This window comes from Cricetulus griseus (assembly GCF_003668045.3).
Source record: "Cricetulus griseus strain 17A/GY chromosome 1 unlocalized genomic scaffold, alternate assembly CriGri-PICRH-1.0 chr1_0, whole genome shotgun sequence".
Lineage (NCBI taxonomy): Eukaryota > Metazoa > Chordata > Mammalia > Rodentia > Cricetidae > Cricetulus > Cricetulus griseus.
Genome location: NW_023276806.1, coordinates 257,582,811 through 257,603,515, shown reverse-complemented (window position 1 = coordinate 257,603,515; position 20,705 = coordinate 257,582,811). Strand labels below are relative to the sequence as shown.

Genomic DNA, 20,705 nt, shown 5'->3' with positions numbered 1-20,705 from the left:
AAAATCCTACAAACCTGTCTCAAAATGATAAGCAAAGGGGCAGGACTATAGCTTGAGGTGGAGTGAGCTCTTGCCTATCATGCTCAAGGATCTAGGTTCAATTCCTATCACTGGGAGAAAAAATATTGCATGAATGCACACTTGTAGACACACACAGAGACCACAAAGACAGATAGACAAGATACACACACACACACACACACACACACACACACACACACACACACGCTCAAACAGCCAGTCCCAAACACTCCCGCATTTGTTCTAATGACAAGTCATTGTAAGTCATCAAGAAATATTTATTGAGCACCTGCTTTGGAGTATGGGGTGGGACTGAGAACAGGGCAGGACGTGGCCCCTGCTCTTGGGAGGTTTACAGTCTGAGTAGAAACGGGGAGGAGGCCAAAATACATGTGGGGGGAGGGGCTAGGGGCAAACAGTGTAGGCCAGGATGTTACAGAAACAGGGGTGTTTGGGGTCAGTAAGTGCTTCTACACCCACGGGGATTCGGTCCTGGGTAAGGGTCAGCCACTGCTCTCAGTCTCCTGTTAAGTTTGCTTAGCTCTCCAGGCACCGTCTTGGCTTGGCTCCTTGTACATAAGCTGCTCAAAGTACTGTGAGAGAGGTCACTGATGACTTCAGCAGCTGTCGTCCCCACCACACACTGGGACCACTGGGATGCTCACTGCTCTGGGAGGCCTATCTCACCACCAGGGACACACCCTAGAGCCACAAGGAGGGTGGTTGCCATGGTGCTAACTTAGGTAGAACCAGGGAACCCTATTTAGTGTACCTTCCAGGTGCCCAGAGATGCCTCCTGCTGACCTGGGAGTATTGGGGGTCGGGGAAGGGTCTGGAGTGGGGAGAGCAGCAGAGGGCCAGATGAACCCTCAAAAACAGAGGGGCAGCTAACAGAGAGACCCACAGAGGAGGCAGGCTCCCCGGGGGTGGCAAAGGGGACCCAGAGTGTGGGGCATTCCCTGTCTTCACAGGTCTGAGCCAGTGTCAAGGGTCAGGATATTACAGCTGTGTCCTAACCAGGCTAAGCCTCATCCCTGTTCTAGGCTGTAACCACTTGTCGCCTTAGAGGTGACAAGGAGACCCCAAAGTTCCACTCAGTTGGCCCCCCTTCAAAGTGCTATTCAGGGTCACCCCATGAGACAGGAGGCAGGGAACCAGGCCATTTAGGGAGTATCTCACCCAGACAGGGAATGGGGGTGGGAGTGGAGGAGGGTGTAGTTGGCACGAAGCCAGTCCGACCTTCCCTCCAGGATAGGGAACACAGTTTGGGTTAAGAAAGGGCTTAAATAATAGTCTACGTAATAAAAATCCCCAGCACTAAGGGTCCTACCATCCTACTATTTTAGTTCTTTTAAATAAGTCTAAGGTTGGAGGCTGGGGGAGGGCAGGCAGAGTATATACAGGATACGCTTAAATTAAAACACAAATAATAATTAAGACACACAGAGTGAAGGAAGGGCTAAGGCAGAAGGTGGGGAGGGGGCCTCCTGGCCCACTGCAGAAGAGGGTGAGGCCTCCTGTGGGCACATTAGGGCTTCCTCTTGCAAAAGACCAGCCGGCGCTTAGAATGATAGAAATCTGTGAAGAGAGAAACAAATGTCAGGCCAGAGGCAAAGGGACAGGTGGCTACACTGGGGGCGGGGCTGGGAGAGCCCAGGCAACTACACCTTCCTACAGTCAGAGGGCCTCCTGAGTCTGCCCACAACAATGGGAGTTGGACCCCCTAGAGCTGGAGTTCTGCGAGGTTGAATTGAACTCAGGTCCTCGGAAAGAGCAGTAAGTGCTGGCTGAGGCATCTCTCCAGCCACACTCTTCTTTACTTGTTTGGCAGCATGGGGATGGAACCTGTGCTGTGGACGTGGCAGGCCAGCAGTCTATTGCAAAGGCACACCCCCAGCACTTCCCTGCTGGGTTCTAGGTCAGTGCTCTACTGCCAAACCCCACCCTACCCTGAGCCTTCCCGTCAATGCGGAGAAAATGCCTGGATCACGTGAAGGTCAGCTGTTATTATTATCACCTCTCAGCCCCGGCTCCCCCACCTACCAAGGAAGGCAAGAATGGCTTAGTGCTGGGGAATGACTGGAATGTTCTCTGCTAAGGCTTTGTTCTAGAGCCGAGTTACCACGGGCCCTGAGGATTAGTGCCCGATCAGTATCAACTTAGCGGGGCTTGGCTGCAGACTTGTGGGACCCTCAGCGGATCTCCTGCAGGACCCCTTCTCCCGGTACCTGTCCCTACCTGTCAGGCTCGTCTGCCTCCGTTTGCGACCCTGAGAGGTTCCGGGTCCACCGGGGGTGTCCTCAGGCCGCTCAGGGCCGTGAGACACCAGAGTGCAGGACAGCGACAGGGCCACATGGTCGTCGGGGGCTGACCCCTGCAGCAAGGCAGAGGAGGTGCTGGGCCGCTTGTCCCCTCCCAGGTCGTCACGGCCACCGCGGGACCCAGGGCTCAGGTAGAGCTTGGGCAGCCCTAGGTCCCAAACGCGCTCCCAAACATAGTTGCCCTCCAGCGGCGTCTCGGTGACGAAGTCGAAGTTCCACCGTTCTCGGGCCTCCTGGAGGCAGCCGGCCATGAGCGCATCACAATCGCGGCTCAACTGCTCACTGTCCACGGGACCGAAGAGACGGCGGCACACCTTGCTCCTGTGTGGCACGGGTCGGACGTCATCGGGACCCGACATGGTGGCGCCTGCGGCTGAAACACAAGACGACCCCGGTCACTATGGAAACCGCACCATAAGTCACAATCTTCCCGCTCCCTCTTGTTCCGGGTGCTTTCCCACCGCCTTGTAGAACCCCGCCGCACCCAGAGACCCAAAGTTGAGTTCAGCCAGCCCTGCACCTCGAGGTCACAGCTACATCCAGAGACCGATGCATTGCAGAAGTAGGGTCACAGTCCTGTTTACAACAGGGCTACTACTAACAGCTAAAATCAATGTCTTGTGCCAAAGTGTCGTCCTTCGTGGGTGTGAACACCCCAAATACTTGTGAATTGCCAAGGTCCAATGGTTTCCCAAACACACCCCACCCCCTAAGCCACTGGCAGCTGGACCAGGCCTCGGTCCCATATCCTACTGCCCTTGGGGGGTAATTCTGTCCAGCCAATCTGGACCGGTAATTCTGCCCTGCACTTTGGGATAAACTGTAGCAATGGCGCTGCTATTTAGCACCACAGTTAAAAAGTGACTCTGTGGCCCGGCATTGATGGTGCACACCTTTAATCCCAGCACTCAGGAGGCAGAGGCAGGTGGATCTATGTGAGTTCAAGGCCAGCCTGGTCTCCAGAGCGAGTGCCAGGATAGGCTCCAAAGCTACAGAGAGAAACCCTATCTCAAAAAAAAAAAAAAAAAAAAATTGACTCTGGCCTCAGTTTCTTAGCCAGCATAGCTGTGGCAGCATGCTGGGGTAGCTGGTAGAGCTGAGAACACTGAAACCAGACTGCCTCGATCAGAATCAAGGCTTTGCTGGGTGACCCCAAATATGTATCTTAACATCTCTGGGCTCTATTTGAGGGCAGATTCGAGGAGGAACTAAATTAGTGTAGGCGACCCTTGGACGAAGAAGCAGTAGCTTGATTCTCTGGCCCCATTCTGACAGAGCTGCCTCCTCACCCCCACACACATTGTTCCCCCTCCCCCTGCAAGTGTGCATCTCCTCCTCAGACCACAGTTGACAGGTGCTACCTCCTGGAGACCTTTCCTAAGGATGCCAGGAGGCAGCAGCCTCAGGGAGAGGAGAGGCTGAAGGGGTGGAGTAGGGCTCCATCTCTCTCCCAGACTAAGCCACATCCTGCCAGGTGGATCATATAATCTGCAGTCTAGACACCACCCAAACCTGCCTACAGCCTGTGCCCAAGGAACCCGTTTTACAGGCACAGGAAACCAGAGGCGGCTGGTTGAGGGATGGAGGGATACCCAAGGGACCCAAACAGCTCCTGCCTTCTCTGGCCTGACTCCAATAGTAGGGGATGCAGGTCCTAAGGAGGACTGGGTTCTCCTGGGCACCCGTCTGGCCCTCCAGCCTTTGAGCTTGCAAGGTCTACGCAGCAGCCCCCTAGGCTCTCTCACCACATACACTCTGAGCCCCTCAAGACCTCAGGATGAGTTTGCCTGGAGCTGGAAGTGACAGACACTCAGATCGGAGTAAGGTAGGAAGACAGAGAGATGAAGAGACTCACCCACAAGGGTCTGGGGCTCAGCTGGTACAGCCTGGGCCTATCAAGCAAGACACTCTCTGTGAAACTGGGTGTGGTGGCACACCCTGTAATCACAGAGAAAGCAGAGGTTCAAGGTCAACCTTGGCTACTACACAGGGAAGGAGGCCAGCATTGTAGGCTAGAGACTCTTTCAGATTATAAATAAGCAAAATACACCCCCAACCCCAAAACACAGGACTACAGCACTTGGGAGGCAGAGGCAAGAGGATCTCTGTGAGTTCAAGGCCAGCCTGATCTCAAAAACAAACAAACAGAACACAGGACTAAGACAGATGCCCACCGGCCCGAAGGGGTTTACATGGTGCTGTGCAAAGGGACCTCAGATGGCCTCTGACTACAGGCAGAGTTTGGGGACATTTTCTAGTACAAAGGCAGCTGTAAGTGGTTTACCACTGCCAGTCTTCATTTTAAAAGGCTATATTCAGGGGGTTGGAAAGATGGCTCAGAGGTTAAGAGCACTGACTGTTCTTCCAGAGGTCCTGAGTTCAATTCCCAGCAACCACATGGTGGCTCACAACCCTCCGTAATGAGATCTGGTGCCCTCTTCTGGTGTGCAGATACACATGGAAGCAGAATGTTGTATACATAATAAATAAATAAAATCTTTAAAAAAATAAAATAAAAGGCTATATTCATTAATTCCTTCTCTCTGTCTTCCCCCACCCCCTTTGATGTATTTGAGGCAGGGGCCCACCATGTAGGCGAAGCTGGCCTAAGCTCAGTCATCTTCCTGCATCAGCCTCCCCTGAGATTGCAGACATGAGCCACCACACCTGTTGTTAATAGATGGCACTACTGCTTCCATTTTAGGCAGAGCTAACCAAGGCACAGACGTTAAGGTGTCCGAAGTCACAATGCACACAAGTTGCATAGCCAGGATTTGAACCCAAACCCATTTGCTCTACCACTAAACCATTCTCTGGTCATTCTGAGGGTCCTAACCATCAGAACCACCTGGGAAGGTTTTTGTTTTGCTGTGTTTTTGTTGTTGTTATTTTAAAATATTGATGGAGCTTCTTGTTATTGGGCATGCCTTTAATTCCACTAATCCAGCAGGTGGACTTCTGTGAGTTCCCGGACAGCCCAGGGCCATATAGTAAAACACACACACACACACACACACACACACACACACACACACAGAGCGGGGAGAGACTGACTGGTGGAAACAGGGTTATTTCCCCAGACTAGCAGAAGTTTGATGCCCTTCCTGGAGAGCAACTCATGCGGAGGGGCCAGAGAGGGGAAAAGGACAGAACACCACCGGTCTCAGTGCTCCTTGGGCACGAGGAAGAGCCCGGCTAACGCTCTGTCGAGAATCTGGATCGTCTCTATCTTCTAGAAGCCAAAAAAAAGGGGGTGCAGAATCCCAACAGGGGCACGCTCCCCACGTTGGCTCTCCAGGGCCACGCCTCTCACAAAGTCCGCTCGCACACCCTGTTCAGAACCACTTCTACCAGAAAGCCCTCATTTTACAGAGACAACGTCTTCCTTCACTGGCCACCGTACATATTTCAATTCCCTAAACACAATCCAGTAAGTGAGGGCCTCTCTTTACGCCTCAGTGCGGGTGGCAGCGGCCGGTGGCACCACCCGCACACAGCCGGCCTTGCTGCCCCCACCGCGACCGGGAGGGGGCGCTGCGCTCCCGGGAAATAGCGCGCGGTGGGCGGCGCGTGGGCTGAGCAAGGCCTGGTGAGTCAGTTTCCTGCCCGGCGCTGCGCCCGCCAAAACTGCATGGGCACCGGAGCTGCACGTCACCCTGGGGTGGGGAGGGGAGAGGAAAGGAGGGGGACCTGGGCCGCAAAACACGTCACGATGAGCCCGGGCTTCCTAAACTCCCGCCTATGTTGGGAAACCAGCGCGCGCGCGCGCACACACATACACACGCACACGCACGCGCGCTCACACACACACACACACACACACACACCAAAGAAAGTGCTCTCAGCTCTGGCCCCCTCCACCTTGATCTCCACGCCCAAAGCACGCGATGAGTCAGATCCCTGGAAAATAAAAATAGACGAGGGCGAGGACAACAAAAACCGCTCGAGTGTCCTCGCTGAAACGCGACGTAGGGGAATGGGAAGAGAGGAAGCTCCCCGCGCACCCCCAAACCCCAAACCCAAGCCTGAGTCTTTGCCGCGGGATCAGGGCAAGGTGTGGCCCTCGTCCCCACGGACTCCAAGAGGGATGGATGCGCCCTACTGGGCGCACTCAACCTGACCCGGCCCGTCATCTCCCCACACCGGGTGTGGACTGCTCGGGGGTCCCAGCCCCGGGGCGTCCGATACACGGTACCCCGCAAGCCTCTCCGCGGGGGTCCCCGCTGCTGCTCCACAGCGTGGGCTCCTCTCGCGCCCGCGGCCGCAGGTCCCCGGCGCGGTGGGCGCGGTGGGTGGGACCCTTTGCGCTTCCCAGACTGGTAGTGTAGACAGGGCCCGCCCAGACTCCCTGTCCCCGAGGGCGCGCCACCGAGAGCGGACCGGACACCGCGTCCAGGACCTCCCCGTGCCCCGGGTTCCCTGGGAACATACTGTGCCCGCCAAATAGGTCACTGTGCCGCGCGGGGGAGGGGACAGGGCAGGGACCAGGCTGTGCCCGGGCAGGGAAGGGGGCTTCTGGGCTGCCACTGGTCCGTCCCCAGCTGGGGCGCGGTTCTGATCTCAACCCGGTGCTCGGGGTCTCCTTGTCACAGTGAGTCACCTCCTCTCCTGCCCTGTCCTCCAGGACGTGCCCAGGCACGTCCCCGCGGGCGGAGGACACAGCCCGCGCTGACCTCAGCGCCCAGCGGGGCAGCGACGACGACCACGACGCAGCAGGACACCTGGACCACACCGACCCGGGACCGGGCGGCACCCGCGGGATGGGAGAACCAACCTGTACCGGTCCCCAGCTGGACTCCCCGCAACTTGTCCCCGCCGCCCCGGACCTCTCTGGGGACACCGGCTTCGTTCTGACGCCGTTGGGGAGCCGCACCTGGAGTCCCGAAAAGCACGGGCAGCAAGAAGCGAGCTCCGAGCAGGGTGTCCCCGTGAGCCGTGGCCCGGGCCGAGTTTCCAATAATTGGAAGTGACAGCCATCCCCGGTCCTGAAACTCGGGTTCTGTCTGCCGAGTTTGCCACACAGTCCGATCCTCGCCACACTCCGATACACCAAGTCGGTGGCCGCCACGGACGCGCCCAGACACACAGTCGTCATCCACCTGCCGAGACCACAGCTGTGAACCCGGCGGACACACACACACACACAGCGACACACCCATCGCCACAGGCAACCGCACACGAACACTTCTGGGGACACGCGAAGCTGGTCCCTGCCACGACGCCCTCACCTCTGAGTGTCTCGATCTCGCGGCCGATCTGCGCCTGGCTCCGAGTCCCCCTGACTGTGATAGTGCTCACACCTCTCGGCTGGCGCGGTTGGCTCGGCTTTTATAAGAAAGCATCGGCTCCGCCCCGTCCCGGCCCGGCCCGCCTTGGAGGCAGGGCCAGCCGCTCCCTCACCCATCCCCGCGACGTGCTGGCTCGCCCTCCCCTCCGGGAATCTCAGCCCGCGCCTGACTCCGCTCCAGACGGCCCGAACCCCGCGCGCGGCAAGAGGGCGTGGTGGCGCGGCCTCCCCTCCCCCCACGCCTGGTCGCTTGCTGGTCTCCTACCCCACCAACGTAGCCACACACGTCTATCAGCACCACTGCTGTCAAGGCTGAATGTTCACCAGTCTGTCCCTGGCCGACTCTGGGAAGGATTTACATGATGTTAGTAAATTAAAAACCTGGGGCTGAGGAGGTGGGTCAGTAGGTACAGGACTTGCTCTGCTTGCGGGAAGTCCTAGGTGGGATCCCCAGTACCTGATAAAGTGGGCAAGAGTGTTCACCTCTGTAATAACAGCGCTGGGGAGGTGGAGACGCGAAGATCAGGAGTTCAAGGTCATTGTCCACAGCTACTAAGCCAAATGGAGGCCAGCCTGAGATATGTGACACTGTTTCTAATATTAATTAGTTAATTGATTGATTGATTGATTGATCAACATTCAAGCTGAGTGTGATGGCAAAGGACTGGAATCCAAGCACTTGCAAGACTGGGGTAGGAAGAGTGTGATTGGTTCAAGGCCAGCCTGGGCTTCACAGTGAGACCTTCTCAAAACAATGAAATCCACAGATAATAAAAATGATGAGCCTTTCTTTGAAATTCCCAGGAATCTCACTATTCCTGGAGATCTTCCCTCAGTAGGCCCCCTTTCCGGGAAGCAACTGCAGCACCCAGACACCCCAACAGAGTGTCTTGGATTCCGAACGCTATCTAATCCTCTTCATCTCAGAGATGAGGGAAACAGGCCGGCTGCAAAAGTCAATGATGCCCAAGATTTGCAATCACTGCCTCAGAACCTAAGGACGTTGGGTCCAGTTCCCAGAGACAGGCACCGGTTACCATGGAAGACAGCGGCTCTCCCTCCTGTTCCCCTCAGCAGAAGCCAGTGTGTAGGCATTTTTTTCACACAGTCAACACACACTGTGATGGGGAAACTAAGGCTCAGAGAGGCCCAAGACCTGATTCCGACAACATGGCCAAGATATGGCCCCTGCTTGGTCTCTGGAGCGCTGTCCAGAGCTCTCTGCTTACTGGTGTCTATTTCTGGGTCCAAAATGAGATGTCATCAATAAAGGACAATTCTAGATATATCTACTGATGTTCCTGACAGACCAGTGAGGTGTCACCAATTCCCACCCACCCCTTGTTTTATTTTGCCTCCTAATCAGTTTTATTTTGTCCTGTTTTGGGTTTGTTTGTTTTTTTTAAGACTTTATTTACAACATTCTACTTCCATGTATATCTGCACACCAGAAGAAGGCACCAGATCTCATAATGGATGGTTGTGAGCCACCATGTGGTTGCTGGGAATTGAACTCAGGACCTCTGGAAGAGCAGTCAGTGCTCTTAACCTCTGAGCCATCTCTCCAGCCCCCTGTTTTGGGGTTTTGAAACAATATTTTGCTATGTAACCTAAGGTAGCCTCAAAACCAAGGCAATTCTCCTACCTTAACCTTCTTCCTGAGGGTCTGAACACCACCCAGCCTTTGTGGGTTTTCATTATTTGGTCCAGCCTGGTCACATAGGCTGCCTAGCAAGACCCCCATCTCAACTGGGCAGAATACATATCTGTAATCCCAGCATGTGGGTAGCAGGGAGATTTGGATCTCAAGGCCAGCCTGTGCTACATGAGACCCCATCACAACCAATCAGATCTGGGGATGTAGCTCAGTAGAGTGCTTGCCTAACAGTTATGAAGCCCTGAGTTCAAGTCCCACTACAGCATTAACTGGATGCTATGGCATGTGCCTGTAAACCCAGCCCTCAGGAGGCAGGGTGGCCATCCCCAGAGACTACATAGCAAGTCTGAGGCTGGCCTAGGTTACAAGAGACCCTGCCTCAAAAACAAAAGCAGACCCCTCTCTCAAAACAAATGAACAGAAACAAACAAAAAAAATGGAACGCAGAGAATGGAGCCTTAATCTCAAGAGAAATCCCAGTTGAGAGACAGAAGCCTACTTTGGAGTAAGTGCTCACATCTCCTGGTTTGGGATGCTAGAAATCACTGCCCAGACATGCCCCGTCTTCCTCTTCTGATTTAGCTGACCTAAGGAGGACAGACCTCCTCCTCTATGGCGGGGGAGGGGAGTCTGGGAAGGGCGTGGGGCACCCTTCCAACCCCCTCCACAGCCTGGCTCTGGGCTGAAGCCAGGACTAGAGTCAGTCCTCGGGACCACTCCCACAACACACCAGCTCCTGAACCATCTCCTCCCTGCACCCAGGTCGTCCCAGGGCTGGACTGTCATGGGCCAGGACAGGATGTCCAACTGCTCAAATCCCTTTGGCCTCCAGGCATTTCAGATAGACGTGACATTGTCTGCCTGTTTACTTTGGGAGAAAACAGTTTTAATAAAGGCTTGTAGTGAATTGCTGAGCGCTGTGACCTCCTGTGCCTTTGTCCTGTTGACGTTGGGAAGATTTTTAAAATAACTTCTGGCTTCCCGGGGCACCACAGAAGTACTCAACAAATATTTACTAAGTCTAAGGCTGCTCGGGCTTTCTAACAAACAAGAGTTAGCCTTGCACTTGAATGTATAGTCAGGCACACGGCTGGAAGACCCCTTCAGCCCCTAAGGGGACAAAGGGACAAAGTCCCATGCACAGTACCTGACCCCCCAGGCACAGGCAGACACAGGCACAAAAGCCCTCTTCACTGGATACACAAAATAAATGCCATCTTCCTGTCTGCTGCCAGGGACTCTGGCTTGCAGGGTGGGGCATCCCTAGGCTGTCTGGGGTCTCTGTGTCCTTCCATGCCCCTCCTCAGCCCACAGCAGGCTGTTGTGTGCCCTCACATCCCGATGCCCCTGCACAAAGCAGCCCCACCTCTCCAGTTCCAGGGCTGGACATGTCAAGGCATGTTCCTGAAGGCCAGAAAGCTAGTCCCGACCCACCACAGGCTGCTGCTCCGATCTGTTGCTAGTCTCAGAGAGAGGACAGCCAGGGATAGAACCTTGCAGGACCCTCTGGGACTGGTAAGAAATGTGGGACTAGGGCTTAAGGAGGGTGTAAGGAAGGCTCCACGTTAGTGGCTGGAGCTAACCAGGAAGAGAGAGGAAGTGTGGGGACCGTATCTCCATTTCTCAGAAAAGGCCTGGGGAGTCCCGAACAAAGACAGTCAGATTTCAGAAGAAATCACCTCCACACAGACTCCCAAGAAATGCGACCCCAGAACAAAGACAGAACAGAAAATAGCCTAAGCACCAGTGTCAGAGGAGAGCGTATCAGATCCCTGAGAAATCCAAAGCAGTACTGATGCCTCTGAAACATAGCCAGCCTCCCCAGTCTCCACAGCTGAGCTCTAGCATTGGAAATGTGTTCCACCAGGGCTCGGTAGGTAAAGTTGCTGGCTTTGCAAGTGCAGAACCTGAGCTCAGTCCCCTGCACACACAAGATAGGCTCAGGCCTAGCCATAGGCTCTTATAATCCCCACGCCGAGGAGCAGGAGACAGGAGGATTGCTGGGACTCCCTGGCCAGCTGCCTAGTCTAGTCAGTGAGCTCCAGGCTAATATCAGACTCAATAAACAAGGTGGCATCAGGTGGTGTCAGCTCAAGCCTTTAATCCCAGCACTTGGGAGGCAGAGACAGGCAGATCTCTATGAGTCTCAGGCCAGCCTGGTCTACTGAACAAGTTCCAGGACAGACTCCAAAAGTACAGAGAAACCCTGTTTGGAAAAACCAAAAAGAATCAAAGTGGCAGGCAGGTCAGCCAGCGGGATAGTTCTGTGACTCTCTTAGACTTTCTGTTGCTGTGAGGAAACACTAACGGAAAGCAACCTGGAAAGGAATAGGTTTGTTTCATCTTATACTTCCAGGTCACAGCCCATCACTGAGGAAAACCAGGGCAGGAACCTGGAGGCCTGAGCTGTATCTGGGACAACGAAGGAACACTGATTACCAGCTTGCTACCCAGGGCTCACTCACTCAGCTTGCATTTTTATACAACTCAGGATCACTTGCCCAGGGGTGGCACCACCCATAGTGAACTGGGCCCTCCCACATCAACCATTAACCAAGAAAATGCCCCACAGACTTGCCTTCAAGCCAACCTTTGGAGGCCATTCCTCAATGGAGGCTTCTTCGGCCTCCTCAACGGAGGCTCCTTTGTCCCAGGTGACTCCAGTTTGTGTCAAGCTGACAAAAAACAAAACAAAACAAAAAAACCTTATCACAGGTTACTTTCGATTGTTTATCCCAAATTAGTCACTGGACACTCTTCGCTCTGCTCCACACAGTCTTTCAGGGCTTCATGCTGACACCATCAGACTGTGAGCCCTTGCTTTTGCCCTAATGTGTAATGGGCAAGAAAGCTGGGGGTGATTTCATTGGTTGGAGCCAGTCATGTGATCTCATCTAATCTGCAGTGGGAGGTCTTGTGTGGCACAATGACGGCTTTATTTGTTTGTTTAGTTTTGGTTTTCCGAGACAAGGTTTCTCTCTGTAGCCTTGGCTGTACTGGAACTCATGTTGTAGACCAGGCTGGCCTTGTACTAAGAGTTTTGCCTGCCTCTACCTTCCAAGTGCTGGGATTAAAGGCATGCACCCCTATTGCCCAGCCAATGATTACCTTAAATGGCTAGATATAAGAGTCCAGCTCAGGATGGTAAATATGGACTCATAGTCCGTTCTACTTTCTAGTTTGGACAGTAAAGGCTTATTCTGGACAGTATTGTTTCTGTAAATAAATGAATCTGTGTATGATTAAATGAACAGAGGCCTTGAAGCTAAAAATGGGCTGCTCTTAAACATTCATGGGCTTCAGATGGAGGATGCCAGGCCCCACAGGTACAAAGAAGAATAAAACACAATCTCTCCATGGGACTTACTTCCAGGGCACAGAGGTGGAAACAGAGCATGGGGGTGGGTAGGAGGGAGGCAGGACAGTAGAGCCTGATGACAGGCTTGCTCTCTAGGATACCAGGGAGCAAGGGGTAGTGTGAATAAGAATGGGCCCATAAACTCAGATGTTCCCCAGTTGGGGGAACCGTTTGGGAAGGATTAGGAGGTGAGGCCTTGTTGGAGGAGGCATCTACTGTGTGCCAGCTTTGAGGTTTTGAAGAGTGCACACCATTCCCTGTTAGCTCTCTCTGTCTGTCTCATGATTTCATCTCAAAATATGAGCTCTCAGCTACTGCTCCAGGGCCATGCCTGCCTGCCTGATGCCATGATTCCTGCCATGATGGGCCTGGACTCACCCTCTGAAAGCTGTAAACCCCTAAACTTTTCTACTGTAGGCTGCCTTGGCCAAGATGTCTTATCACAGGCGTGCAGGGTGGGGCCTGAAGGGTTCAGAGGAGTTTGACAGACGGTAGATGAGAGAGGTGGAGAAAGTTAGTCAAGAAGCCTGAGTCCGGGAAGAAGGAAAGATATGTACACAGGTGGGGAGGCAAGGAGTGTCATGCCCTTCACTCCTCACCTCTGTTAGTCCCTAAAGGGTTTCCCAAAGCTCTGGTTCCCTTCAGAGGTTGCTGGAAGCAGCTGACAGTAGAGCTGAGTCCCTCTTCAGGGCTTGCCTCAGAGAAGAACATGTTCTGCCAGAGCCTGTCTGCATCAACAGTGCACCCAGATGACTGATGGGATGGCAAAGTCTGGACTGCCGAACCAGCTGCAGTGCTCCAGCAAGGACCAGCTGAGCCTCTCTTGGGCCTCTGGTATCTGTCAGTGCCCATCTCACTGCCTAACCCGATTGTCCTTATACCCAGAGAGATGTGCGTGCCATAAATGCAACACTCACCCAACACCCCACACCCCCACCCACCCAACCCCTGGCGCCCAAATCCAGCCAGTCAGAAGCTTAAGTAACTAGTGAGTCCAAGGAACCCTTTCTCTGGGAGTATCAGTACACTAGTAACAGTAGTAACGTTTGTGGAAAGATTTCTGTGTGCCTGACTTGGCTCTTTACCTGTACAACCTTAGTTATTGAAGACTAGAATTTATGCCAGAAAAAAAATCAACTTCTTTTTTCTTTCTTGTATATTGTATGTATGTGTTCATCTGTGTAGGTAAGGGTGCGTATGTATACGTGTGGTGTGTCACACCAGAAAATCCAACCCTGCTTGTCATTCCTCAGATGTTGTCCGCTCTGCCATGTGTTTCTCCTGTGTCTGTTTGAGACAGAGTCTCTCTATGTAGCCCAGCTATCCTAGGACTCACTCTGTAGACCAGGCTGGCCTCAAACTCATGAAGATCTACCTGCCTCTGCCTCCCAAGTGCTGGGATTAAAGGTATGTGCCACTGTGCCTGGCTTCAGCTTGTGCTTCTTAAAAAATATGTATGCACATGTTATACTTTATTTATTTTGTGTGAGTGAGTGTGTGTGCACATGCATGTGGGTGCATGTGTTTCATGGGGCCCCGGGGATGTCAGAGAAATCAGTCTTCTCCTACCAGGTGGGCCCGGGGATGGAACTCAGTCGGGTTTGATGGCAAATGCCTTTACCTGCTGTGCTGGCCAGTTCCTGCCTCTGCTTCCTGAGTGCTGAGGTTAAAAGTGAGCACCACTACACTGGGCCCTCGCTATGTCCTTCTTCATCCTTGCTTGTTGTGATGTAAGAATCAAACCCACACCAATGGGTTTTAATGTGGTTTGTTAGGTAAAAACACAAATTTAAATGCAGCTCAATCATTTTTGTTTTTAAAATATCTAATTATAGACTGAAGATGTAGCTCAGTCAATAGAGTTTGTCTAGCATGTACAAAGCCCTGGGACCCATGCCAACACTGTATAAACTGGGTGTGGCAGCACACACCTGTCATCCAGCACCAGGAGATTGAAGCAGGAGGTTCAGAAGTTCAAGGTCTTGGGGCTAGATTGCTTAGCAGTTAAGAGTATATAGTGGTCTTGCAGAGGACCCAGAATCTACATTTGGTAGCTCACAGCCACCTGGAACTCTAGATCCAGGGGATCTGATGCCCCCTTCTGGCTTCCTCAGGCACTTGCACTCACATGCACAAACCTCACACTCATATACACATAACTATAAACTAAATCTTTAAAAGAAAGAGGGAGCTGGAGAGATGGCTCAGAGGTTAAAAGCAACGACTGTTCTTCCAGAGGTTCTGAGTTCAATTCCCAGCAACCACATGGTGGCTCACAACATTCCGTTATGAGATCTGGTGTCCTCTTCTGGTGTGCAGATATACATGGAAGCAGAATGTTGTATACATAATAAATAAAATCTTTTTTAAAAAGAAAGAAGTTTAAAGTCATCCTCAGTTATAAATTGAATTGGATGACATCCTGAGCTACATGAGATCCTGTTTCAACAAAACAAACAGCCTTCAAGATACCCCTCCCTCAAGCTCAACTTTCTGGATGGTCCCCAAGAGAGGACTTGGCATTCTTTACTATTTCTGTTCTTTGTTAAAGCCCGTCCCAAGACAAGCCCCAGCATACACCATCAAAGTGCTAAGGATTTGGGGTTCGGAGCCTCTGATTGCACAGTGGGGCAATGGCCTCAGAAGTTCAGAACCATGGCCCCCCCTCCACCCAGCACAGGTAGGCAGATGACAGGAAACAAGGCCCTGGGAGCTGCTAGCTTTGGCTGGAATGACTCTGGCAGGGGTCAGGGTGAGTCCGGGTCTTTACTGTGGCCCCTTCCATCAGCTGCTCATCTTTGTCTTTGCCCTAAGGTGTCTCTGGGTTCCTCTGGGGTTATATTGGCACCAGAACCACCCCGGAATGTAGCAGCAGCTCCTCTAAGCCCCAGTGACAGTGGCCGCACTATGGTTGCAGAGCCAGGAGTCACCAGTGTGATGTCCTCTGTTGATCTTCTGTGGCTTCTTAGAGACCTGCACTTGTAGAGAGGGGACCATGTGTCCTCCTGGAAACATTTGAGAGCTTAGGAGAGGGCTGAGGAAGAGCTGGCAGGGTGGGTGGGGCATGGAGGGGGCATGAAGGGGACATGGAGCGAGGCCTGGCACTGTGAAACAGACAGACTATGAAATGTGACAAGGGTGTGCTTGGGGCACACACCTATAACCCCAGGCAGGAAGATCATGTCTTTGAGACCAGCTTAGGCCACATAAGATCTGTTTAAACTGAACCAAGTGTGGCAACACACCCCTGATATTCAGGGGAAGAAGCAGGAGGACTGCCATAAGTTTGAGGCCCACTCATTCTACGTGAGACCAACTGAAACTAAGATAGAACAGAGCCAGTTACTTCACTGAGGTAAAGATTTGAGGGAGAAGGAGATCATCTCTCACACTCGTGAATCCAGGAAAGGTGTTCTAGGTGGCCGGTGCTCTCCATGCAGTGAGTCAGAGGTCCAGGCCCTTTCTGTCCTATAGCTTCCCAATCTTGAGGGCCTGGAGGTCTATTCCCTGGGCTGGAGGAAGGAGAAGGCTCTAAAGAGGATGTGTGCACTTTGTCAACTGGCTCAGGAGTACTCAAATTGCCTTCTCTAGACCAGACCATAGATGGGAAGCTGACAGATGGCCGTGTATGGCTGCAGAGGTCTCTGTAGTCCCTGGCTGGGGACACAGTTGATGTGACTTACTTCTTGCGGAGTCTCTATGAGCAGATGGGATGTCCTCCTGCCTAGGAAGTCATCCTAGGCTTTTCCCGCTGAGGCACAGACCGAGAGAACACTGCAGAGGCGCCTAGGAAATGGGTTCTCACATATGTGGACCATCCAGCACCACAAGAAATGAAACCATGAGGTCCACACAGGGACAAAGGAACAGTGCACACTGCCTCCACACACAGCAGGACCCCACTTCCTCCTTCTGGTACACAGCTTTCAAAGGAAAGGAAAAAAAAAAAAAAAAAAAAAAAAAACAGCATCAAAGCCGAAGGAGTTACCGGCCCACATGCAGGAAATCCCTTATTTGGCAAATCTCCTGAATCCCCTGGGGACCTAGGAGACAGCTTGCTAGGAAGCCCCCCAGAATTTCTTATAGGGGGTGCATTGTGCTCAGCCTAGATCTGGAAGGGTGGGGGTTCACTCCCTGAGACCTCAAGAAAGGTCCAATCTCCCTCTCTGTATTTCAACTGGCTGGAAATGGCTCCATCAGCCGCCCATCCTCCCTAACCTAGGGTTTCTGAACAGAGGGGAAGAGGGTGGAAAGGGACTTGCCTTTGGGAGAATACTCACGTTGTCAGGCCGGAGTCTGAAGCAGGGGGATGGAAGGTTCAAGGCCTGTAGAGTGAATTCAGGGTCAACCTGAGGTTTCAGTAAATGAAACTTCATGCAAAGAGCAAAACCAAAGAATTAGGGGATGAAGCTTGGTGGTCGAGCCCCTGCCTAGCATGCCAGGGATCAATGCCCATGGACTGAAGCAAAGAGAAAAGGAGAAGAACAAAACAAAACCCTCAGGGCTTAGGAAAAAAACAGCTGCCTGTGGCCTGCTCTCTCTGTCTCCCTCCTTCCCTCTCTCTCTCTACCCCCTTTCTGCTCTCCCTGTCTCTCCTCTCTGCTCTCTCCTTCTCTCTGCTCTCTCCTTCTCTCTGCTCTCTCCCCATCTCTGTTCTCTCCCTTTTCTCTGCTCTCTCCCTTTCTCTGCTCTCTCCCTGTTCTTTTCTCTCCCTCTCTCTGCTTGCCCCCTCTCTCTCCCTCTCCCTCTCCCTCTCCCTCTCTCTCTCTTTCTCCCTCTCTCTCTCTCTCTCTCTCTCTCTCTCTCTCTCTCTCTCTCTGCTCCTGTTTCACTCATGGACAAGTCCAGTCCACTGGCCATGTTCCCTCTACTACTCTCTCTCTCTGCTCCGGTCTCTTCCAGATGCCTCTGACTTTTCTCTCCTCATAACTACATTAAAAAAAATACCTCCCCTTAGCCATACCATAGAGCAGACACACCATCAGTTTATACGCCACCAAGCCTAAGGACCTGAGTTTGGCTCCCAAAACCCACACACATGAAGAAGGAGAAAAACAACCCCTGAAAGTTGTTCTCTGACCTCCACATGAGAACCTGGCATGTGTGCCTGCATATACATTCATGGCCATGACAAAAAGAAAAAAATTTTCTTAAAAATGCAAGAAAAATCTCAGGTTCTTTGTGCACAGAGAGTCTCACTGGAAGAGAATAGATACTGGGACAAGTGATGCCTCTGGAGAGAAGAGGTGGTCTCCTTCCTGTAGTGCCCACCCCCAAGACCTCAGCACCCAGGGCTTCACACATGAAGTGCTAGACACACATGCAGGCAAAGCACCTACACAAATAAAAATAAATATTAAAAAAATTAATATTTTATTTTTATTCTTTTTTTTCTTTTTTTTTTTTTTTTTTGGTTTTCGAGACAGGGTTTCTCTGTGTAGCTTTGGAGCCTATCCTGGCACTCGCTCTGGAGACCAGGCTGGCCTCAAACTCACAGAGATCCAACTGCCTCTGCCTCCCGAGTGCTAGGATTAAAGGCGTGTGCCACCAGTGCCCAGCTGTCTGTTATTATTTTTTTTAACCCGCATTATTTCTCGTGTGTGGACATGTACCAGTACAGGGGCACATTAGTGGAAGACAGAGGACGAAGACCAGCAGTTGGGTGCTTCCTTCCACCATGTAGGCTCTGAGAACCAAACTCCAGCTGTCAGGCTTGGCAGCAAGCTCCTTAACCCACTGAGCCCTCTAGCCAGTCCTTAATATCTTTTTACATAACAATTAACACAATTGAAAACTACACTCCATGGCCAGATGTGACCCTGCAAGCCTATAGACCCAGCACTTGGGTGATAGAGGCAAGGAAGGTCACAAGTTCAAGGACATCCTTCTCTGCATAGCAATTGTGGGGCCAGCCTGGGCTGCATGAGCCCCTGTCTCAACAAACCAAGAAATGTAAAATATGATTGGGTGAAGGATGACTAGCTAGCACCATGAGCAGGGGACCTGAAAATGTCTCCTGTTAATTACAAGCCCACTTTTCATCCCCAGTGCCTGATTTAATCCCACAGAACAGAGCCCCCATCTAGCCTCCAGAAGTTCTTCTCTCCCACCTTTGGGAGAATAGAAGCTGTCCCTTGCACAGGGGTGGGGGGAGGGGAGAGAGGTGGTGACTTGGGCAGGAGGCAGGCTTGCTTCCCGGGCAGTCTGACCCACACTCCCCACGCCCAGTTCTGGGTTGCCTCAGCACCACAGCTCTCTTCGGTCCTTGCCCGGGCTTGCCTTTGGTTGCATCATCTCCCAGCTTTGCCAGGGGTGCAGGAGTGAGCCACCCACTCATCGCTGGAAAAACCAGCTAATTATAACACCAGAGACGCAAGGCAGGAGCATGTGGACAACTTCAGCTGGGCTGGCCTGCTCACACTTGCTTTCCAGTGGTGTTCCTGATACTTTTTTTTTCCTCTCAAAATAATAACAGTAACAACCACAGTGGGTTGTGGTGACATTGCCTGCCATCCCAGCACTCAGAGAACTTAGGCAGGAGGGTCCGGAGTTCAAGACCATCCTCAGCTTCGTAGGAAGTTTGAGACCAGCCTGGACTGCATGAGACCCTGTCAAAAACAGAACTAGGAGTTGGGGATATAAGCTTAGCTGGCATTCAGGAAACCCTGGGTTCTACCCTCAGCACTACAGAAACCAGGTATGGTAAGCAATCCCTGAACTCCAGAGTGGGGGGGCTGGATGACATTCAAGGTTGTTTCATCAACCAGGTACTACTCTTTGGCCCTTTGGCCTGGGCTTGCAGGAGACCCTGTGTCAGAAAATGAAACCCAACAATACTAATGACCACATAAAGCAAAACAAAAACAAGTTGCTCTGGGGCTTTGTGACTTTCTGCAAAAGGAAGAGCTCCCCCCCCACAGGTCTTAGGAAATGCAAGCCAGGAGCTTGATGACACCCCCCCTCCCCAGCCCCCACCCCATCCTCCCCACTCAGAGCTGTTAGGCTGAGCTGCTCCAGGCCAGGACACACTGGAGTCGGCAGGCTCTCGGGAAGACAAACACTGCTTTGACACCATCAATAGCAGCTGTTCCCTCATTTCTTTTTCCAAATATCTTTAAAATTCTATTTGTAGTAAAGTCCAAAGTGCAGTTTCATTTCTCCTTAATTTCCTGTATTTATTTTGTTGAGTCCATAATACATTCCCAGGAGCCACAGTTAAAAAGATGAAAAAGGGTGCTGGTGAAAAGTCTTTCCGGACCCCAGACAGATCCCCAGCCCTCAAGCCAACGTTTCCTTCCCAGAGGCAGTGGCCTGGGTCTCCTTCAGAGACAGTGCCCGGGCTGAAACCCTTGACCAGCAGGTGGCTTGCAGAACCCATGTTAGATGCATCATGGATTTGTTATTTATGTTGTTATTATTTATTTATTTCTTCATTGGGCAAGCAGGTGTGAAGGTCAGAGGTCAGTTGGCCAGAGTCAGTTCTCTTCTCCACCAACCATGTAGGCCCCAGGGGTCCAACTCAGGGTTGGCAGCAAGCACCTTTACCTGCTGAACTATCTTGTTCATCCCCACAAAAGCTATTTTTGGAAATAGCTATTCCAGCAGGGAGTGGTTGCAACCAGCACTGGGAACTGAGGTAGAATTTTACAAGTTCAAGGCCAGCTTAGGTTACATTGTGAGACCCTGATTCCAAAGGGGGAAATCCAAGCAAAACAAAACAACAGAAGGTGGCTGGAGAGATGGCTGAGCAGGGAAGAGCAGGTTGTTCTTATAGAGGACCCAGATTCCTAGCACCCACATGGGGGCTTACAGTCATCTATTAACCCCAGTTAATAGTAGGGGATCTGGATCCCTCCTCTGGGCCACATACTCATACATGTATGCAAACACTCATACACATAAAATAAAAGTAAATAAATCTGCCAGGATGGCACAGGCTTTAATCCCAACACTCGGGAGTCAGAGGCAGGTGGATCTGTGTGAGTTCAAGGCCAGCCTGGTCTACAGAATGAGTTCCAAGATAGCCAAGACTACAGAGAAACCCTGTCTCAAAAAAAAAAA

General features: G+C 52.2%; 1 protein-coding gene across 2 annotated transcripts; it reads right to left on the bottom strand.

The window, feature by feature from the left end:
* Positions 1 to 281: 281 nt before the first annotated feature.
* Positions 282 to 16,567, bottom strand: Cdkn1a (cyclin dependent kinase inhibitor 1A). Of its 2 annotated transcripts, XM_035451019.1 has the most exons (4): positions 16,328 to 16,567; positions 11,865 to 11,961; positions 2,260 to 2,715; positions 282 to 1,599 (listed from the first exon to the last, which is right to left on the bottom strand). In XM_035451019.1, exons 2-4 carry the CDS (start codon positions 11,887 to 11,889, stop codon positions 1,550 to 1,552), a joined length of 531 nt encoding a protein of 176 aa, XP_035306910.1. In that variant the 5' UTR covers positions 11,890 to 11,961; positions 16,328 to 16,567; the 3' UTR covers positions 282 to 1,549. The 2 variants fall into 2 exon arrangements, with proteins under 2 accessions (XP_035306910.1, XP_027250250.1); XM_027394449.2 differs by lacking the exons at positions 11,865 to 11,961; positions 16,328 to 16,567 and adding an exon at positions 7,571 to 7,662.
* Positions 16,568 to 20,705: the final 4,138 nt, after the last annotated feature.

What these genes read in the sequence shown, in the direction of transcription:
- Cdkn1a (XM_035451019.1), bottom strand. Translation starts at nt 11,889, where the DNA reads ATGGCCTCCAAAGGTTGGCTTGAAG. An exon ending in CTCCAAAGGTTGGCTTGAAG is followed by an intron (nt 2,716 to 11,864) that starts GCAAGTCTGTGG and finishes CTTGTGTTTCAG; the next exon opens with CCGCAGGCGCCACCATGTCG. An exon ending in GAGGCAGACGAGCCTGACAG is followed by an intron (nt 1,600 to 2,259) that starts GTAGGGACAGGT and finishes CTCTCTTCACAG; the next exon opens with ATTTCTATCATTCTAAGCGC.